A 20,135-nucleotide genomic window follows, 5' to 3' on the forward strand; every position below is an offset into this window, starting at 1 on the left:
GAAAGATGCCTCATAGTTTTAGAACGCCTTGCAGTTTTCCTTGCTGGGGCGTAATACATCAAGCATTCAGCCGTGGGGCTTTGACAAAAAAGAAAAGATGTAAAACGAGGGGAGGCTTTGTAGCCGCTCCTTTAGGCTTTAATTACTAACACTCCGACGTCTGGATCTGTTTTGTATGCATATCGACTCAGCAGAGCGCTCTTCAAAGCCAACACGCTGCCGAGCGACGATGACAGCGCTGAGAACTGTGCAATGCGCCTTGCAATTATTTCCTGCCACAGTGTTTAAGAAAAAAAAATACAAAAAAAATGTCACTTCCTCCCTTTAACCCTTCGCCTATACAATAGGGCTAAACTGAAATGTTTCTTACAGAAGAAATATGAAAAGTATATGCATAAGCATGGTAGTAATTGAAAGGGAACAGTTTGGAGGTTATGGGAAAATTATTCGACCATAGGTGAGGACACAACAGTTTACCTGGCACAAGACATTTAAAGGCAATGTTACCGCGTTTGCGGAGATTGCATCCACGGTAAACGCTGCATATGTCGGCTTAATCGGAAATTACCTTTAAGGCCTATATTCAATCAGTTCCAGCTCTAACCTGCTATAACCAACAACTGTATAGTAGTTTCATTGTTTTTGTTCAGACAAAGTCAGAGGTGTATAGTAACGGCGTTGGAGTTGTCGAATTGCTGAGCGGCTGCTCTTGTCATCATTGTCATGAAACCACACCAGTCCTTAAATCACCCGTGTTAGATGTTCAGAACGAGAAAGTGTAGGTTACATAGAAATAATGACACTCAAAATGAAAATCATTAAACAAAATAATAAGGATTTACAGTATATCAGCCTAATCGAGGTATAGATTACAACACACATACAACACACAGTGTTCGAACTTGTAAACAAGGCCTCATGGGATTATTACGAATGCGACTCGGCGCATCCTGCCAATGTTCACGATAGGTATAACACCGGGAGCCGCTTGCTAATTTGACAGCTCCAACGCAGTTACAACTCCAACATCGCCTAAATAAAAACAATGAAACTTCTATGCAACTGTTGGTTATCGCAGGTTAAGGCAGAACTGGTTGAATCCAGCCCTAAATGTCAACCACACTACAACACAGATCTTCCACGTTACGGATTGAATCGACCCTGTGGTTTCCTCCAGGATTTAGACTATGGGAGGATACATGTTGTTGGATTCGACATTTGGAACATTGAGATATTAACTAAATGATCGGAAAGAAGCATAGAATCCAAGGAGAAAGAGACTGGGCCTCTGTAGAAAGACAGATAGCTGTGGAATGTGTTGGAATGTGTTGGGGGACGGGAGCAGAGCAACGGTTGATACAGGGGAGACAGATGGACATCTGTGGACTAGAGGAAGGAGGGGTTGAGGTCAGGAGGTGAGGTCAGTTCCCCTTAAGGGAGTAATCAGGGTTTAGTATCTGGTTACCTTCTTCCTGTTGAACCATAAGATGTAAGGATTGGAGAGAGAAGGAGGAGTGCCCTAAAGTGGGATGTATATAACTGTGATGGTGAGAAATGTTTTGCTGTCTGCATACAGCTGCACAGAACCTTTGGGAAGAATTAAACTTGGTTAAGGCTTCTCTAGTGTCCGTGAGTTATTTACTCAGAAAAATAAGAACCTAACAAGGTATAGCGTGCAGTATGGCCTTAAGTGGCTTCAACACTATTAAATTGCAAACCTTGCTAGTGACCATAGCTACTGAAGAGAGCTAGTTATGCAGCTGAATGACGATGACAATGACAACAATGATGATGATAATGGCATCCTGAATCTTACCTATAACTCGGAGTTCAGTGTTGGTGAAGACCCGACCATGTTTATTCTCTGCAACACACTGGTACATCCCAATATCGGCCAGCTTCAAGCTGCTGATGGTCAGGACTCCGTTGTTCACTTGCACTCTGTCCTGAAAAAGAGACACCTGGTTTTCCATCTGAAAGTCAGAGAGAGAGCTATTGTACTCACAGGATGCCTTCAACAGGTTCAAACTAATGAGAGAAAAACTATGTAGGGCAGGTTACTAACACATGGCTCGGACACCAATGTATACTCCACAAGACATGCCACCAAAGGTCTCTTCACAATCCCCAAGTCAAGAATAGACTATGGGAGGCACACAGTACTACATAGAGTCATGACTACATGGAACTCTATTCCACATCAGATGAAAGTAGAATCAGAATAAAAGAAACAGATAGAAATACTCCTTATGGAACAGCGTGATGAGACACACACACACACACACACAACCGCTAGCACACGCACTCTAAACACATATACCGTACACATGGAGTTTGTATTGTAGATATGTGATAGTAGAGTAATGGCCTGAGGGCACACACTTAATGTGTTGTGAAAAAATTTATGAAATGTAATGTAATATTTTACATTGTATATAACTTCCTTAATGTTGCTGGACAGCAGGAAGAGCAGCTGCTGCTGGGAATCCTTAATAAATACAAATACTTGGTGACATTTTAAGGTTTGGTGTTCAAATGAAAGATGCTCCCACACACTGTGTTTGCAAAGTATAATTTATATTTATTGCTTCTCTATACTGTATACTTTAGGTTTGGTAACATTTTGTTTGAGGCCCTTTGATGAAAGGCTGAACCAAATTAAGTGTCACCTCACGACTTAAAAATGGCAAATAACGAACTGATGATTTATGAAACAGCAAATTATAAGCAGTTTATGGGCACAAAATAAGGGCTGTGTGTGGACACTTTAAATAATATTCCATGGAAACGGGTGTATTCCGTTGGAAGACCTGATCTAATTTCAGCTGTAGCCACTATTTCTCCTCGTCAGGGGGGTGGTAATTAAAATACTGCTAATTTTCTGGGGTCCTAATAGGCCCATAGGGGATTATTCTAACCCCCTCTGCTAAAAATGTTCCTGAAACCTCATCAAATGATAGTTTAAATGAACAGTCCCTGTGGAATTAATCAGGAACATAATAGACTTGCTAAATCTGGGATGACCGTCTTATTCAGAAGAGCTGTTTGTTATGCAGGATCAAAAATAATATTGAGTTGATAAGACGCACGCGTGAATGCAAGTACAGAAACACACACACACACACACACACACACACACACACACACACACACACACACACACACACACACACACACACACACACACACACACACACACACACACACACACACACACACACACACACACACACACACACGCACACGCACACGCACAAACACAAACAGAAAGTGGATGACATCCGCTTCTTTCCTCCTCTATTCTCTCTTTGACCTTTATGAGAATTGCCACTGCTTCCTACGCCCCTTTTATAGTCGTGTCAATTTAGTCGGGCTACACTCATTGTTCTTGCCCTTGATCTTCTCCATTGAGTGCAGCCGGTCTTTTAATGTCATTGAGAGAGCAGTTCCGGAGGGACCGTCCTGCACTCTGTCTGTTGTCTGAAAGCATTACTGCTCTGCCTCTTGAAAATACAAGGCTGTCCCTTACCATCAGTGAGTGACCCTGCTGAGGGGCCCTTATGAGTCTCAGTCATGCGATGGGCGAGTGGCTGACTCAGTGTTAGAGGCTGCGAGAGGGGGCAGTGCATGCAGCACTTGGGATGGCAAAAAGCGTGAGTCTCTGTATCTCTACCAGTGTGTGTGTGTGTGTGTGTGTGTGTGTGTGTGTGTGTGTGTGTGTGTGTGTGTGTGTGTGTGTGTGTGTGTGTGTGTGTGTGTGTGTGTGTGTGTGTGTGTGTGTGTGTGTGTGTGTGTGTGTGTGTGTGTGTGTGCGCGTGTGTGTGTGTAGGGGTTGAGCCTCACTGTTCCATTCGGTGCCCAGCATTGTCCACTTGAACAATGTTAGATGAGTTTCTGCCTGGATTCTAGCTCTTAGCAGAGAAAATAAATGGAGGCATACATCTGCTTTATGGGCGTCATTAATTAAGCTTGACTATTCTCTGATTTTAGCAGTATTTTACGATGCTAGTTGAAAGGCCATTTGAGCACCTCATGTCGTATGAAATGGATTTAACGATCCCATCACTGACACTGCTAGGTGAGCAGACACAAAAAACAGCAAAGATTCCAAAGTCATGTTTGTGAATTTAGAGGGCATTTGTAAAAATCGTAACACCTCGAGATGCACTCATTAATTTGTCCAGGGCTAGCTGTTGAGTGGGGAAATATGTGCATGAGAAGGTCCTCGTTTCACGAGGTGACATTTAAGTTACATCCCTACTCAACGCCATCTACTTCCCTTGGCGTCTAGCCAAAATTAGGAACAGTCGGAGCAAAAAGAGAGACTGGGCCGGACAGATCCATTGTAATGAGGAATAACAAATGGCACCTTTCCCCTTCCTTTCCTCCAGAAGAGGCTATAAGGACACTCCTGACCTGTAAAACGACTAACCAAAATCTGAAACTTTGCCTTACCTTAACCCTAACCTTAACCTTAACCAAACCCTTAACCCTAACCCAATTTTAACTAACTCGTTTTGCAGATCACGAGTGTCCGTGTAGCCTTTTCCGTTTCCTCCCCTCTCCCACTACACCGCTGACCTTTGAGTTTGGGAAATTGATTAAATGCTGCTGCGGTTGACGGTGGCATTTAGAAAATGGTAACACCTCAGCTCATTAACACAGCCACATGTATGAAAAGTGTGGTACCTTTCCTCCGCCGACCGATATTTGGAATAGAATATGTGATTTGAAAGTCAATAAACGCTGAGGTACACCGATATACTAACAAGTGTTTTATGTGGTCCAGGATGTGTGGTGACTAACACTTGACCTTCGAATGACCCTCTCAATTGCAGCCAACAATTGCACATTTGAGACTGCTCACCACCTTTGAGATACCAAACTAAATCTACTTTAACATCAAAGTAACTTGATTCTTAAATCAACTAAATGGACACCTGTTGACTTATAAAAAAAGTGTTTCACTGTTTAACACAGTGGAAGGTTCATTACGCAATTCCAACACTGACATTATAAGTGTCTGTGATTCACGGGATTTATCACAATAACAAACTATGCCAAAGCATGAATGTGAAATCTACTCAGTGTGATAAGGCTTCTCGTTTCCTTTCCCTGAGGAGAAGTGGCTTAATGGTAAAAACTCAAAAGAGCACATAGGAGAGATTGAAAAACAGATTACCGTGGTGCTCAGTGTTTGACGCAAGGAGAAAATTGCATCACGTTGGCTCATTCGCAAAACAAACTCACCCTGCTACACAGACATGTGGGCCTTTTTCAATTGTATGCTAAGATTCTGCAAGCTCTTCCAAATAAAATGACTATGCTATGTTCTTCCACCCATAAACAGTCATGTCATTGCTCACCATATTAGCAATGTCCTTTCTCACAAAGCAACAATATGGTCAAGTATTTGGATAAAACATTTTGCATTATGTATGAGTAAACACTTTGATTTACATTGGTCATGTCCCAAGTTCGTAGACTATAGAATTACAATTAATAAGTCTGATAGGCTTTGTCCGTTCTAGTAATTTGAGTAATTGGGTAACACCTCTTATGAATACCCTCTTCATAATGCATTAAAAGCACATTTATAATGCCTTATGAGGTATGCAAAATGCTTTATAATGCACACCATAGGTGCAACTAGCTGCTCACATTCTAATTCAACATTTAAAAAAAAAGTTAGGTCACATTGTGGTATTGCGGTATCACCTAGTGATAGTTTATCAAAAACCTGTACTGCAATAAAACAACTTTTGTTAAAGAAGTGAGACTGGCTTCCCTCCAACTCTCACAGGAAAACACTCACCTCCATCGTGTCCAGAGGCTCGCCGTTTTTCAGCCATCGGTACGAGGACTTCGGCTTGGCACTGGCCTTGCACTCCCACACCAGGGTGTCATCGATTGGCTTCTGAGCATCCTGAGGCTCCTCGATCAGGTGAGGGGGAGCTGCAAGGTCCACAGTATACTCAATGAATTAACATTGCCGGGATTCTGGATGGTGGTTAATATTGAAAATGGGTTACAGTTGTGAACATAAATCAATTAATCAACCAAGCAGGCAATTAGTTAATTAATAAAGCAACCAACCGAGCAATTCATTAATCAACTTCCCATTAACCCAAATCTGACCCCAAAAGAAGCAAAAAAACAAAAACAACAGCAATAAGAGGTTCTATAGCAGAGCCCATATTCAGCTCTTTTGTCACAACAATTTTTAATGAAAAGCTTACAGATTTGTGATTGGCTTAGGTTAGTTCATATTGACTCGACACATTATTGTGAATTACTGCTAAGTGAAGTGGATGTGAGTCTAAGGCAGCAGCATTAATGACGCTATAGGATGCCCCCATTTTCTCATTTGAAATAAAATCTATTGGAAAATGGTGGTGCATTTAAAATGGTGGTTCTTGTGTCACATAAATTACTACTGCCTTATCTTCCAGCTTGGCCTCAAAGATATATGAAGCATACTATACATATTGTTGTGCACCTCCAAGACATATGATATGTACTAATGGTCTCTAGACTCTAGTTACTTTAGACATAAATGTACTGTAAGTAGTGAGGTTGGTCGGGGAGGATGGGTGGGCCTACATCGCAACCGTCTAGCAATTCAAAGGTTGCGTGTTTGAGTCATGTCAAACTCTCAAACTCTTTTCCTAACCTTAACTTAATTCTCCTAACCTTTTACGTAAATTCTTCTAACCTTTGTCGTTATTTCACCTTACCATAAATTCTCCCTGTAATTGTCCTTTGTAACTGTCCTTTGTTATGACGCAACAAGCAACCTTGTCTCAGAGAAATATGTATAATACTATATGTCCTCCAAAAAGTAATATATGTTACTTCATACAATTCATATGCTATTTTACGACCGGGAAAGACATATGATTCAATACGTTATTTAAATCATATGATATTGTATGACCGCTATTCCATTCATAATGTGACCTAACGTAACGTAACATATCATACTAAATGAAGAGAAGAAATCATACGTACCAAATCTTATGAAGCCCTGACACCAGGTTGTATCTTCCACAAGGATAGGGGCAGATTCATGGCCTTTGAGTTAACACATAAATACTGTACGCTGGCCAGGGGTCAAGGACACCTATTTGGTGTGTTTTTTTGTGCGTTTGTGTGTGCATGCAAGCAAGTTTGTAAACTAAGTTTCTGTTGTGTTATTTAGTAGATAACATACTGTTAGTATCCTGTGATAAACCTGAGAAAACAGACAACGACAAGAGTACTGTACCATGTCTACACAGGTTAACTTTTTGAGCTACTAAGTTGAATCTATTATTGGAAGACTGTTCTGTACATACTCCTGAGTGATTGATATACAGTATATTGTGTTGAATCATGATAGCTGTCATATTGTCATGTTGTACTCATCTTTCTTGCACTAACACTTGCATTTGTATTTTCTTACTAGCACTGATTTTGCTGATACTGTAGAAGTTTTATTGAAGAATGTTTTTACTCGCAATGCCTATGTGTTGTCTTACCTACCTTAGTTGATTGCACTGACTGTAAGTCACTCTGGATAAGAGCATTTGCTAAATTACCAAAATGTAAATGAAAATGTAATGTGCATAAGGATAACCTCCAACACTTTTCCACCTTTCCAACATGCTTATTGTAGTGAAACTTTTTGAAGCACTTCTCTGGAGGAGACTATACTCTTCAGAGATATGTCCCAAAACTTACAATAGCACTCAATCAATCAGTTAGATCTGGACTTAGTTGTCAAGAAGGACTTGGGGTGTTTTATGTTGATGATTTATCTTTGTATTTCTTATCTCCTCTAACATAGGTTTGCTGAATTCATAGTCCAAAGTGAACGTTTCTTGACAACCCTATAAGGATGAAGAACTGTTTTGCAGCTTTTTGAAAGAAATAGGGCTTTAATTCCATTATTTAAAAACAACCTTTCCTCAACTGTATTTCTTTTACAAAAGCCTACAGTATGATGAATGTACTGGGAAGAATCCAAGTCCCAACCATTGGTGAATTGAAAATGCATTACTGTATGAAGAAAATACAAAATGACAACCTCCCCAAGAATTACAAATGAGACCACCAAAGAGTAGGTAATGGAAAGGAGACATAACTGTGAGGGTACTTTTTAAGTCAATTATATCCAAAAGCAGGCCTATTCATATGTCATCCAACCTGTGAAACAGGATCTTATTTAATACATTTAATGGAACTTTGAAGGGCAATTAAGAGCGAAATTGAAAGAGAGGGCCCCATATTGTTCCTGTGCCAGCAGCAGGGGATGTTGTGCTTCAAGTCCAGATCCCCCATATTGATTATCTTATTCCTCTATACAGCTGATGGATGCCCCACAAGCTCCTGTCTATGGGAGTTCAAAAGGAGATAACTGATTTTTATCAACTGGCAAGAGGCCAGTCAGTGTAGCTGGGAGAAAAAACAGACTAAAAGCTTACAAGGACAAACAAGCCTCCACAATGCACCACTCAGAGCCGGAGAAAGTATCAAGACCACGTCAGGTTTTTGTCAGAGTACAATATGTTTCTATCTACCCACAAGTACTGGAAAATGTATTATCATATTAAATACATCTCCTTTTGAATACAAATTGGTAATTCATGATTTTATAGCCCACCCCTCTGTAAAGCCTTGTGGGGATCCTTCACTAATGCATAAACAATAAAATAATAGGCAGAAATACTGTAAAACCTTCAGAGTGGCCATTAAAAGCTTTCTCAGTAAATGGGCCATAAGTCCAGTCTGAGTACTGAAAAATCACCTGGCCCTGAAGGGATATATAAATCTCTAAGGACTCACTACAGCCTCTGTTTAGCCTCTGGCACAGCTTGTCAAGAATGAAATATGATAAAAACCTTAATTTACAACCCCATTCCACTATATGATGCAGTTATACAGCCAGTAAAGAAAAAAAGTGTTGAACATTCGTAACGTGCGGGATATGCACCCAGGTCTCCCACGGAAGCAACCAACATCTTAGACCATTAGACCAAGAGGAAATTCCCTCTCAGGCTGAGGGCAGACACTGGTTTTGAAGTTTGCAGGCGGGGCTACCTCATCATGTGATCATGACCGACTCATGTCCGCTACAGATTCACAACAAATATAACTGGGAAGACATTTTACCAAAAACTATTTGCAAACTTTTTTCATCAAGCTATTAAACTTAATACTAATAATTAATTACTTTTTCAGTGAATTCTTTACAGATATGTACTGTAATATGACTGGAACAATTGTGCAACATCATCACACTGTGGATGCTATTTGCTACCTCATGATCTACAACAGTAGGAGGTAAGAGGATCGGAGTCAAATATTTTACAAATCTCTGAGAAAGTGGGAACTCAACCTTGCTGCACCAGAATTTTCATAAAAATACCTCTTATGAAAAGATGGTTTCTGAAAGAGAAGGGAAATTAAGTTGTGTAATATGACTCCATTGTTTTTCCCCCAGTTTATTTTCGTCATAACTCTACATAAAACCCCCAGTAACTCTTACCCACCATAGAAAGAGAGCTTTCCTTTAACCGAGTTCCTCCCTTTGGAGTTTTCGGCAACACATTCGTACAGGCCTGCATCTTCCGGCTGGAAGTAGGGGATCTCGAGCACTCCGCTGGCTTTGTTCACGTCCACCTTTCGTCCAACTGCTACCCCATCCACTCTTCTCCAGCTAATGGTTGGAACTGGGCTATTTACACACAATAATAGAGAATACGGTGTACAAACCTGAATGTATCTCTTTTTGTACATGTGTTTATTTAACCAGCCAGTCGGCGTTGGACTTAAAATAGTTCATTGGCTGGAAGGATCCTTTGGAATGTGATTTGATGATAATACAACAAATTGAGGAAGGAGGCGCCGGCCTTTGAGAGGAGAAACCAGCCAGTAAATGAACTCTTCCCTGTCCAATGCTGTCTTGTCAATTAAATAAACACTGCTCTATAAATCATATCACACAGTGTGCTCAAGGCTTAACATCTGGTTGATTTTGTTTTGTGACTAGTGTGATGGAGCACAGCATGTCTGCTTAGCAGTATAGCTTCCTCCCCATCTGGGTACACTGTCCGTACAATGGCTCAAACCAGTGACCTCCGCCTCACAAACACACAACTGCCCACTTGACAACGTACTAGCAAGTTGTGCCAACAAAAACCTAGCAATTCCTCAGCACAAGTGGAGACATTTAAAGCTTTGGAATAGAGCTGGGCGATATGAACAAAAAGTAATATCATGATAAATTGGCCCATTTTGCTCAATAAAAATATATATATTTTTTTTAATGCACAGTTACTTTTCATTAGTGGCAGTGCTCTAGACTAACTTTTCCCATTGTCATTAAGAAGTAAGGCAAGAAGTTAGCTATTTCATCTCACATGTTCAGGGAATCCATGATCGATATTATTATGTGCAACATTCCAAAATAGTATCCAGAATAATCAGATTTCATTTGGGCTATTTTGAGATTAATTTGACTAGATCTTCTATAACCTATGGCCTATAGCCTATATGCTATATAATTCACCACCTGAGGAAGTGGAAACTAAAAACACATTAGCTAAATTGCTAACTCTAAAAATGATATTCTTGCTAGATAGCCATGCAATTGATCTAACGGTAAATGTAATTTCCTACAAAAACGCCTCATTGGTAGGCTTATAGGCAGAGGTGTGGACTCGAGCCACATAACATAGACTACTCAAGTCGCACATTTGTTGACCTGAGACTCATCTTGATAGAAAAGAAAGGAACTTAAGACTTGACTTGGAGCCTCAAGACTCAACTTGAGACTGATGACTTGAAAAACTGTTAACAGGTCAAGTGAGGCAGCGGATTGCTGAACAGTATGAGGCGCAATCGTCAAATTGTAGAGAGAGGATTTCCATTAACAAATATGCAGCTCAAAAATGGTCTGCCGATCAAGAATATCAACTCTTTACTTTGCAATCTAACCAGTAATAGGGCATCAAGCCACAATTGCTAGCATAGGCCTTCTGGTCTTTTGGTAGGCTATGTCAAAAAGGTTAATGAACACTGCTGTTCAGAAACCAAAAAAATCGGCAGAAACGCTGTGTAGCCTAATCACTGAAAATAACCGATGTAAGCTAAATTGTTTTGATAAGAGGAAGTCTGTAATTTTCAGTTTATCGACCCAGCCCTACTGTGGAGTGAGTTTACATTATGATCTTAACTCTGTTATTCTAGTGTGATACAGATTAGGACCTACTTTCCCAGTGCAAAACACTCCAGTTTGACAGTGGAACTCTTGGCCACAGGTATGACGTCGGGAAGCTGGATTTCAATCTTTGGCTCATATTCACCCATTACACCTAAAGGAGTAGCAACAAACAGGTAACATACATAATACACATTTAATTAACAAATCATTCAAAAAGAGGCATTCCAGTTCAGGTGGGTGAGCTGCAATATTGGATAGTGTGTTTGTTTGTGGTTTGTTCGCTTATGTTATTTATTAACAAACCTCTTCACTGAAGAACACAGTAATGTAAAAAAGTATGATGTTACTGTTTGGAAATCGTTTGATGATACAGCATGTGTAATGTACACCAGTGGTACACTTTGAAAGCCCTACCATCAACACGTAGCACTAAAGGGGTGGGGGGGCCTTGAATGCTACTTTTGGTGACTGTGTTGGTCACCACACAGGTGTAGTTGCCCACGTCTGATGGCTCCACCATGGCAATGTACAGGTTACCCGTCTTTTGAGATACGAAGCGACGAGTGTCTTGCATCACAAAGGATGGGTACTCATTAAAGATCCAGGTGAAGGTGAGCTCTGTGGAAAGAAGGGGGAGTATAAATATATGAAGAGTTTCATTCCAAAACGCTATGTATCCATTTTCAGATACGTTGGTAAATTAGCTATTATTGTTCTGTTTCTTTTCACTATCTAATCATGGCATGGTGCTCAATTTGTTTAAAATCAATCACTTGATGATTTTTTTTGCTGCAAAATGCTATATATCTGCCTCACTCTCAGATATATAAGTACTACTGCTAGGTTTTGCACAGTCAAATGTAGCACATCTAAAACATTTACAAATTATACATTTGTGACATAAATATGAAATAACACATTTAAATAATAATTCAATAGAGTAATATGAGATCTGTATGTAAAACATTTACATTTTACATTTTAGTCATTGAGCAGATGCTCTTATCCAGAGAGAATTACAGTAAGTGCATTCATCTTAAGATAGCTAGCTGAAACAACCACATATCACAGTCAAATATACAGGATACAAACTTTCCATTACAGCTAAACCAGTGGGGGTCAGTGCCGTTTAAGATTAGGGAGCACGTTTTTAAAAAAATGTTTTATGAAGATGGCCTTATTTCTATTACAGCATTTTGGATGACTGGCTGTCATTCATATTGCACTCACCCAGCTCAATGTACAGTAACATCAATAGCTATTCGAATTTCCCTATACCCATCATGTGGATGCTACAACCTAGCCTATAAATGAAAGTTTATAACGTAGGTGCACAGGTAGAGAAACACATTGAAGTAATCAAGGTGACAGACAGTGACATATTCAATACTGCTTTGCACACTCTTGCCTGCATCTAGCTGATCTAGGGTGTAATCATTCGTCCAAACCGTTGCAAAACAAATTCGGGTAGATCCATCCCTGTTTAATTTCGTTTGCTTCTGTTTAAGAAAAGTTTTGCAACAGAATTGGCGGAATGAATACACCCCTGATCATCCGCACACACAATTCACTTTCATAGCAGCCATACAAACAGCATCCTCACATCTACGCACTCTCCTTTTCTCACAGTTTCCCTTCGCTTGAGGACTTCAGTGGACAACACAACAGCTGTCTGTGACCAGGCGAAAAAACCTCTCCAAGCCAAACCTTCATACCATAACCTCTACACACAGCCTACAATGTTGTCACCATATTAGCTAACATCCTAGTCAACATAGCTACTATAACTAACGCCTTAGTAAACCCCAATCCAATCCATGTGTACAATCACACAGTAGTACAGAAAGCCATTTAGCAGTTACACTGTGAGAACCATGAGCTTCCTAGGTTTTGCATTGAAGTCAGTTACCCAGAGGAGTACAGAAAATAGCTGTCCTCTGGTACACCATGGTGCTTCCCTACAGAGTGCAGTTGTCATTACAAAACATTGTGTTTTAATCAGTTATTTGGTGACATGAGAATATTTTTAGTACAGTTTTATCTAAAAAGGATAACCTTTTTAATGTTTCACTATTTTTATTTGTATGAAATTCACTGAGTAGTATGGTCCTCGCCTTCCTCCTCTGAGGATCCTCCACTGAGTCAATGTTCTTCATAGGAGGTCCTGAAGGGCTGCAGTTCCACATGCTTTTTGAGTCCTGAGTAGATCTAGCTAGCGTCATGGTATACCCCTCAGGATAGTTTGCTCTGGACCAAGTTGTTTCCCTGTCCCAAAAGCAATCATTCCTGTTGGTAAAGCCTGTTTAATAGATGACTCTGCAGTGTAGTATTGGGAATAATTGTGAAACGAGTTGTGTTCTCATTGAATTAATGAGTGGAAGGGTATCAAATACATCAAACACATAGTTTCCATGTGTTTGATGCCATTACATTTGCTCCGTTCCAGACATTATTATGAGCCGTCCTCCCCTCAGAAGCGTCCTGTGATGTACAGGGATGAGTTCCATTTGTAGTGATTGCTTGACTATTATTCTGAGAGTGGTATGTAAGTACGGCAAAAGTTAAAGTATGTAATTATTGCATTGACATTCATCAATAAACAATTGCATTGTTTATATTACACACCATGTATTCTGTACAGACAATTGTTGACATAAGCACATTACTATTGATAAACCTTTTATGTAATGCTTATGATTGCATCCCAATACTATTACAGTAGGCCTACGCATTGAAATGTAGATATGTAGCTACTGTAGGTACCCACTAAACTGCATAGATAAATAGATAAATACACATTTGTAATATAGGGCCCCCTTTGAACAGCACCTTGGTATACATGACTTGTAGCATCAAAGACTTATTGGTTTGATACATGTACATCTGCTGCAGAGACACAGGAGATCTTCTTCACCCATTAATAATACATTCAGTGTTCATCCTGACAAGCCTATGCATTTTTTATGTTTGTGTTTGAAACAACATCATCCAAACATGCGAGGGGGTGACAAACAGGAATAAGAGGAACAAAAAGGTTACTAATTGACTGGTTAAAGTTGAGTAATGATCCCGGAAACAGGAAGCAGGAGCAGTATACTGAATCACTCCAGAACTTCTGTGGTTGGTCAATAATGTGCCGTGGACTGACATGGATTGACAGGTTTTCCTTTGTTGTTCCATTTAGCTGATGTATTATGAAAAGCGGCTTCAATTTCCTTTAAATGGTTAGAGGGTGGAGAAATATAAAACTGCAGGTACTGCTTGTACTTGATTGCACAGCCTTTGGACACAACCTGGTCTCATAGTATGATATGTTACGTTTCATATCAGCATTTCGTATTATTCTGTACGTAAATCCAAGACACTCTATTTTTGTTGCATTTCATATGGTATGTATTAATTTGTGGATGTCCATCACCCATTTCGTATGATATGTTACAAATTACAATTCATATTATATTTTACAAATTTGAAAACCGTAGAATATGTTACGAATTTTCAAAACATACTATGTTACGTATTTGCGAAACTTATGATATGTTACAAATTCTAGCTAGGTTGCTAGATGGCTAACGTTAGCTAGGCTAGGTGTTAGGGGTTAAGGTTAGGGTTATGTTTATGAGTTAGGTTAAAGGGTTACGGTTAGGGTTAGGGCAAGGTTTAGCTAAAAGGGTTAAGGCTTAGGGGGAGGGTTAGCTAACATGCTAATTAGTTGCAAAGTAGGTTATAAGTAGCAAGTAGTTGAAAAGTTGCTAATTAGCTCAAATTGACCATGATGAGATTCAAACTCGCAATCTTTCGGTTGCTAGATGTTCGCATTACATACCTACCCATCCATCCACCCTGACCGACCAACCGACCAACCAACCACACACCCTACTTTTGTTTTTGCCTTAAGTAACCATCTGTCATATGTAATTTTACCAAACAACTGAGACTCAGTTGAAGGTTATGGGGGATTTTCGATAACAGAGACTCAGTTGTTGGACACTGGGTTGAACATTGCACTCCAAAACAACTTGATAATCTGCTAATTTCATGATGTCTTGCACAGGTTCAAGGTCCCCCTGTACCAGAGCCAGCAAAGCAACCCCACAGCATTATTATTTTTAAAATATTTTTTTATTGAATGTTTAAAACATACAATATACTTGCAGTGAAGCCGCTCAACAACTGCATCACATTAATCATCTAACAGACTTCCATCCAGAGCGATACACAGAAGCAACCAGGGTCAACGCCCTGCTCAAGGGCACGCTGACAGATCTCCCACAAGGTCAAAAACGGGGACCCGAACCAGCGATCCATCAGCCACCGGCCCAAGCTCCCAACTGCCAGCCCACCAAGACCCCCCCCCCCCCCCCCCCCCCCCAGTTCTCTAAGAGCTGCCCCTCAACCATCCGAGACCCCTCCACAGTCCCCCCCACTGAGAAAATGTAATAATAATTCCATTCCCCACCCCCAACACCCCCCCCCCCCCCCAATGCACCAACAACCAACAAATGAACAAAAGAGAAAAAAGAGAAAGACAAAGGAAAACAGAAAACAACATAGCAAAAAACAACAAAGACATCAAGGACAACAAAAATCATAACAGCAAGGCCAGCTGAATATGTTTGAGTGCATGTATGGCACTATTTACCTGTGTGTGTGTCCGTGTATGTGCACATGTGTGCATTTAAATGAGAGTGTGTGTATTTGCATGTGTACAAACACTTGCACGGCATCAGCCTCAAGCAAACCGGCATTAGCTGTAAAAACACTGCCCCTCAGTGTCATTCAAACTTACTTTTTGTTATGTTTTATTTTTACTTTATTTTTTATACTTTTATCTTTGACCTTCATTCTATCCCCCGCCCAGCACCTCCACTCCCACTTGTCTCCAATTCCACATCCCAACCCTCAGCTTCCCTCAGCCCCTCCCACCTATCTCTGCTGGCCACCTTTGGGTTTCCGTTAGGATGGAACAGAAAATATGGCGCTGTACAACGTGACGGTTTGTCACGTTCCTGACCTGTTTTCTGTTGTTTTTGTATGTGTATGATGGTCAGGGCGTGAGTTTTGGGTGGGCAGTCTATGTTTTCTGTTTCTATGTTGGTTTTGGGTTGCCTGGTATGGCTCTTAATTAGAGGCAGGTGTTTATCGTTTTCCTCTAATTGAGAGTCATATTTAGGTAGGGTGTTCTCACTGTTTGTTTGTGGGTGATTGTCTCCTGTGTCGTCGATGTCTGTACCATACGGGACTGTTTGGCTGTTCGTTCGTTTGATGTAGTCTGTTCCTGTCCGTGAGTTCTACGTGTAGTTATGTAAAGTTCATGTTCAGATTTCGTCTAAGTCGTTTTCTTATTTTGTTAGTTTTGTAAGTGTTTTCGTTTTGCCGTCCTATTCAATAAAAGATGGCTTATTTTCCTACTGCTGCGTATTGGTCCACTGATCCTTCTCTCCTCTCCTCGTCCGAGGAAGAGGAGGACAACAGCCCTTACAGAATCACCCACCAAACTAGGACCAAGCGGCAAGGGAAAGCTCAACAGAGCAACCAGGACTCCTGGACTTGGGAGGAGATCCTGGACGGTAAAGGACCCTGGGCTCAGCCAGGGGAATATCGCCGTCCCAAGGCGGAGTTGGAAGCAGCGAAGGCAGAGAGGCGCTGGTATGAGGAGGCAGCGCGGCGACGCGGTTGGGAACCCGTGAGTCAGACCCAAAAATGTCTTGGGGGGGGGGGGGGCACACGAGGAGTGTGGCAAAGCCGGGTAGGATACCTGAGCCAACTCCCCGTGCTTACCGTGGAGTGAGAGGGCGTCGTACTGGGCAGACACCGTGTTATGCGGTAAAGCGCACGGTGTTCCCAGTACGCGTGCTTAGCCCAGTGCGGGCTATTCCACCTTGCCGCACTGGGAGGGCTAAGTTGGGCATCGAGCCGGATGTCATGAAGCCGGCCCAACGCATCTGGCCACCAGTGCGTCTCCTCGGGCCGGCATACATGACACCAGCCTTACGATTGGTGTCCCCGGTTCGTCAGTATAGCCCAGTGCGGGCTATTCCACCTCGCCGCACTGGCAGGGCTACGGGCACCATTCAACCTGGTAAGGTTGGGCAGGCTCGGTGCTCAAGAGCACGTGTCCTCCTTCACGGTCCGGTATACCCGGTGCCACCTCCATGTACCAGTCCTCCGGTGGCAGCCCCCCGTACCAGGCTGTCTCTCCGGGTTCTCTCTCCAGCTGTTTCCTCCTCTCCAGCGCAGCCAGTGCCTATACCACGCACCAGGCTGTCTCTCCGTCTCCTCCCTACAGAGCTGCCCGTCGGGCCAGAGCCGTCCAGCCAGGACCAGCCAGAGCCGTCCTGCCGGGACCAGCCAGAGCCGTCCTGCCGGGACCAGCCAGAGCCGTCCTGCCGGGACCAGCCAGAGCCGTCCTGCCGGGACCAGCCAGAGCCGTCCTGCCGGGACCAGCCAGAGCCGTCCTGCCGGGACCAGCCAGAGCCGTCCTGCCGGGACCAGCCAGAGCCGTCCTGCCGGGACCAGCCAGAGCCGTCCTGCCGGGACCAGCCAGAGCCGTCCAGCCGGGACCAGCCAGAGCCGTCCAGCCGGGACCAGCCAGAGCCGTCCAGCCGGGACCTGCCAGAGCCCCTCAGCCGGGACCTGCCAGAGCCCCTCAGCCGGGACCTGCCAGAGCCCCTCAGCCGGGACCTGCCAGAGCCCCTCAGCCGGGACCTGCCAGAGCCCCTCAGCCGGGACCTGCCAGAGCCCCTCAGCCGGGACCTGCCGCCCCTTGTCCCGGTGCTGCCCCTTATCCCGGTGCTGCCCCTTATCCCGGTGCTGCCCCTTATCCCGGTGCTGCCCCTTATCCCGGTGCTGCCCCTTATCCCGGTGCTGCCCCTTATCCCGGTGCTGCCCCTTATCCCGGTGCTGGCCTTTCATTTAGGGGGTTTTAGTTGGAGGGTGGTCATTGGGAGGGGAATACAGAAGCGGGGAGTGACTATGGTGGTGTGGGGACAGCGTCCGGAGCCTGAGCCACCACCGTGGTCAGATGCCCACCCAGACCCTCCCCTGGACTTTGTGCTGGTGCGCCCGGCGTTCGCACCTTGAGGGGGGGGTTCTGTCACGTTCCTGACCTGTTTTCTGTTGTTTTTGTATGTGTATGATGGTCAGGGCGTGAGTTTTGGGTGGGCAGTCTATGTTTTCTGTTTCTATGTTGGTTTTGGGTTGCCTGGTATGGCTCTTAATTAGAGGCAGGTGTTTTGCGTTTTCCTCTAATTGAGTCATATTTAGGTAGGGTGTTCTCACTGTTTGTTTGTGGGTGATTGTCTCCTGTGTCGTCGATGTCTGTACCATACGGGACTGTTTGGCTGTTCGTTTGATGTAGTCTGTTCCTGTCCGTGAGTTCTACGTGTAGTTATGTAAAGTTCATGTTCAGATTTAGTCTACGTCGTTTTCTTATTTTGTTAGTTTTGTAAGTGTTTTGTTTTCGTTTTGCCGTCCTATTCAATAAAAGATGGCTTATTTTCCTACTGCTGCGTATTGGTCCACTGATCCTTCTCTCCTCTCCTCGTCCGAGGAAGAGGAGGACAACAGCCCTTACACGGTTGGGAGTAGGCTACAGTACTTACGCTTTAGCTAAAGAATCCCTGTGTCATGCGGGAGACTGGGGTTCAATTCCCCGATGGGGAGGAAGGAGTAGGCCATCCTTGTAAATAAGAATTTGCTCTTAACTGACTTGCCTAGTTAAATAAAGGTTACACCAAGAGCATAACATTTCTACAACCAAATTGTATAATTGTAGTCTAACCAATACCCAAACCGATTCAGTCAAAATAAAATCTCATTGATTTATCAAGATCAGTCTCCATGCATGTCTGGTGCTGAAATAGAAGCAATAGGATTTGAAGAAACTGACTTCAATATGCTCTTTAAATAAATAAGACCTACACCACTTTTAACAGCACATTACTCAACACTAGTAAGACTCATGTTGCCTACAGTATATCGAAAAATATGATATATAGAATAATTACATATAGAGGATTGGAGGATATATGACTGTGCCATCAACTTGATAATATAATAACTTGATAATATATAACAATATTTTGGAGGTTATTTAGTTTTAAAAAAAAACGAAGGTGAGAGATTGTAATCTGAATAAAGGCCAAAATAATATTTGTAAAGGCCAAAACATGTATTTCTGTTTTTAGAGGGAGAGAAACGCTGGGCCAATTGTGCAATGCCCTATGGGACTCCCAATCACGGTCGGATGTGATACATAATAATAATAATAATACTTTTTGTTGAACTATTTGTTTTGTCTTTACTGGTGGATTAAACTGAAATTGCAACCAATCACGGCCGGGTGTGATACAGCCAACCTAACTAAGAAATACATTTGACAATAGAATTCTCCCCCGACCCTCCTTCTAGGCAAGTCTATTGTCCAGCTACTGTACTGTACCTGCTAATAACCATAATAGTGTTGTACAACGTCACCGTGTATGTTTGAAAGAGTATTTTCCAGTAAGCAACATTTTGTTTACCTTCATTAGACAACTTTGTTCCAATATTTCTGTAATTCAGTGATATTTATTCCCACAGTCATTTGTGGATCCATAACTAAATAAACATCAGCATTTTGAAAGAGTATTGTTGGGTTCTGAGAATATGAAATATACTTATTCATGTCACTGAGGAAGAGAGGGTCATGTATAACTTTTACATTATGTCAGGATATGTTATTGTTAGCCATCAGGGATCCTATGGGAGGGATCCTCTGGGAGGAGAAGAGACACAGTATGGTACCAATCAACATGACAGCCTTGAGTTGGGGAGGAGTGAGCACTTTGGGGTAGAGGTCAGGTCAGATGAAGTGAGGAAGAACAGATATCACTAAGGTTCTGTCTAGCAACAGCGATGCATTGGCTGTTCAGATGGTACAAGGAGA

General features: G+C 42.3%; 1 protein-coding gene across 2 annotated transcripts in view; it reads right to left on the reverse strand.

The window, feature by feature from the left end:
* cntn3a.1 (contactin 3a, tandem duplicate 1) overlaps window positions 1-20,135 on the reverse strand; it is a 112,249-nt gene that overhangs the window by 28,001 nt on the left and 64,113 nt on the right. Inside the window, exons 6-10 of one of the 2 annotated variants that reach the window (XM_055892351.1) lie at window positions 11,621-11,824; window positions 11,255-11,357; window positions 9,534-9,718; window positions 5,816-5,955; window positions 1,817-1,946 (exon numbers count right to left, since the gene is read on the reverse strand). In XM_055892351.1, coding sequence (XP_055748326.1) covers window positions 1,817-1,946; window positions 5,816-5,955; window positions 9,534-9,718; window positions 11,255-11,357; window positions 11,621-11,824 — 762 coding nt within the window. Of the gene's footprint in view, window positions 1-1,816; window positions 1,974-5,815; window positions 5,956-9,533; window positions 9,719-11,254; window positions 11,358-11,620; window positions 11,825-20,135 lie in introns of both variants that reach the window. The other variant, XM_055892350.1, reaches the window with a different exon arrangement.

The sequence above is a fragment of the Salvelinus fontinalis genome, chromosome 31, assembly GCF_029448725.1.
Source record: "Salvelinus fontinalis isolate EN_2023a chromosome 31, ASM2944872v1, whole genome shotgun sequence".
In the NCBI taxonomy this organism is placed as follows: Eukaryota; Metazoa; Chordata; class Actinopteri; order Salmoniformes; family Salmonidae; genus Salvelinus; species Salvelinus fontinalis.